This window comes from Portunus trituberculatus, chromosome 49, assembly GCF_017591435.1.
Source record: "Portunus trituberculatus isolate SZX2019 chromosome 49, ASM1759143v1, whole genome shotgun sequence".
NCBI lineage: Eukaryota > Metazoa > Arthropoda > Malacostraca > Decapoda > Portunidae > Portunus > Portunus trituberculatus.
Genome location: NC_059303.1, coordinates 19,553,209 through 19,555,708, shown reverse-complemented (window position 1 = coordinate 19,555,708; position 2,500 = coordinate 19,553,209). Strand labels below are relative to the sequence as shown.

The following is a 2,500-nucleotide window of genomic DNA, read 5'->3' as shown; positions in this document are numbered from 1 at the left end:
ATGAGAGGGTAATTAACTATACAATGGCAGAAAGAAGGAAATACAACGGCCAGATCCTCGAGTCTACAGCGCCAGGAGTTAAGACAATCAGCGGTTCTCCAGTACACAACGCTAGGAGTTAATACAATCAGCAGTTCTCCAGTACACAACGCCAGGAGTTAATACAATCAGCGGTTCTCCAGTATACAACACCAGGAGTCAATACAATCAGCGGTTCTCCAGTACACAACACCAGGAGTTAATACAATCAGCGGTTCTCCAGTACACAACGCTAGGAGTTAATACAATCAGCAGTTCTCCAGTATACAACGCCAGGAGTTAATACAATCAGCGGTTCTCCAGTATACAACGCCAGGAGTTAATACAATCAGCGGTTCTCCAGTATACAACGCCAGGAGTTAATACAATCAGCAGTCCTCCAGTATACACCAGGAGTTAATACAATCAGCGGTTCTCCAGTATACAACACCAGGAGTTAATACAATCAGCGGTTCTCCAGTATACAACACCAGGAGTTAATACAATCAGCGGTTCTCCAGTATACAACACCAGGAGTTAATACAATCAGCGGTTCTCCAGTATACACCGCCAGAAGATGAGTAGAGACAATAGCCAAGCCCCCGAGCATAGTTTCAAGACATTTACCCCTTTCTTTTGACTAACTCTCAGATCTGCAAGGGAAATGGCATGGAAGTGGGCCTTATTTTTCATTCTTTATGTTGCCCTTGGCCGGCTTTCCCACTTCCATCACCATATACTCGTAAATAAATACAAAAAGGCAACTACTTAGAACAAACAGTAGAGCCATAAAATATACTTGGCGGGTAGTGAAGTGTACACCGTCAGCAGAAGAGTGAGTGGTCAACAAAGAGGAGGCGGCGGGTACTCACAGTGGGTGCAGAGGACGGGCGTGATGAAGAAGACGGTGATAAAACAATGCTGCTGCGGGATGGGACTCTGCTGAAGAGAGCTGAACCCCATGCGACGCGGTGCTCCTGTAGAGGAAGACATTGCGTTAGGTTAGGTTAAGTAAGGTTTATTTTGAGATGGTTTGGTTAGATTAGGTTAGGTTAGGTTAGGTTAGTTCGGTTCGGAAAAGGCTGGGATGAGTTGAGATAGGTTAGGTTGGGTTAGGTTTGGAGCGAGAGAGAGAGAGAGAGAGAGAGAGAGAGAGAGAGAGAGAGAGAGAGAGAGAGAGAGAGAGAGAGAGAGAGAGAGAGAGAGAGAGAGAGAGAGAGAGAGAGAGAGAGAGAGAGAGAGAGAGAACCAAATTCGCCAAAGTAAGTCACTTTACCACACCACACCACACCACCACACCCTCACCACACCATGCCACACCACACTACACTGATAAACACAAATATAAACAGACACAGGCACAGCTAGGTAGACAAACACACAAACAGAGAGACAGACAGACAGAGACAAGGAGAAAGACAGATAAACAGACAGACAGACAGACATACAAACACACAGACACACAAACAAATAGACGCAAGGAAAAAGATTAGGTGGTTTGGTCTTACAATAAAATAACAGACTGATGATTTATATATTTATCTACTGTACATATCATTCATTTACATAATTGATTACATTGGGACTATTTACTAAGAGAGAAGAGATCAGTCACGGAAATGAAAAATAAAAAAAAAGATCGTGAAAGAAAGATAACTTACTGATCCTAAAATAAATAAAAAAGTAAAGGTGATGGTGGAGGTGGTGATGGTGGTAGCGATAATAAATAACGATGAAAAGCAACCACCACCACCACCACCACCACCACCACCACCACCACGGAAGCAGCGTCCCTCACCACAATGCCTGGCTAGTTTTTCCAAGTAATACCAACAATAATAACAATAACTCGTCCAAACAATGACACGCATCACCACACAGCCCTCGCCCGCCCAGGAGGAGGAGGAGGAAGGGATGTGATACATTCCTAGAAGCTTTCCTTTATGTTATCAGATCTATTGACGTCGAGAGAGAGAGAGAGAGAGAGAGAGAGAGAGAGAGAGAGAGAGAGAGAGAGAGAGAGAGAGAGAGAGAGAGAGAGAGAGAGAGATTTTATACACTGCTTATATTTATACACCATTCTTCTGTTATGGCGTCGAGTTTGTCTAGTCTTGCATTAAACACACACACACACACACACACACACACACACACACACACACACACACACACACACACACACACACACACAGTAGAATTGGTAGTAATTTGTCTTTACTATTGAATTAACTGAAAGAAAGGTAAAACATTAACTAGAGAAAAAAATAACTCTTTGAATATAAATATTGCCTTCCTCACACCACCACCACCACCACCACCACCACCACCACCACCACCACCACCACAACAAAGGAAGTTCACCACTACACATCACCACACGTCACCTCCTTCAACACCACCTAAATTCTTCATGATAATTAGATCAGTGATATTTCTCTCTCTCTCTCTCTCTCTCTCTCTCTCTCTCTCTCTCTCTCTCTCT

General features: G+C 43.6%; 1 protein-coding gene across 3 annotated transcripts in view; it reads right to left on the bottom strand.

Moving 5' to 3' along the window:
- LOC123499235 overlaps nucleotides 1-2,500 on the bottom strand; it is a 245,728-nt gene that overhangs the window by 158,856 nt on the left and 84,372 nt on the right. For all 3 annotated transcript variants that reach the window (XM_045246998.1, XM_045246999.1, XM_045247000.1), the window contains exon 6: nucleotides 891-995. In XM_045246998.1, the coding sequence (XP_045102933.1) occupies nucleotides 891-995 (105 nt within the window). The remainder of the gene's footprint in view (nucleotides 1-890; nucleotides 996-2,500) is intronic.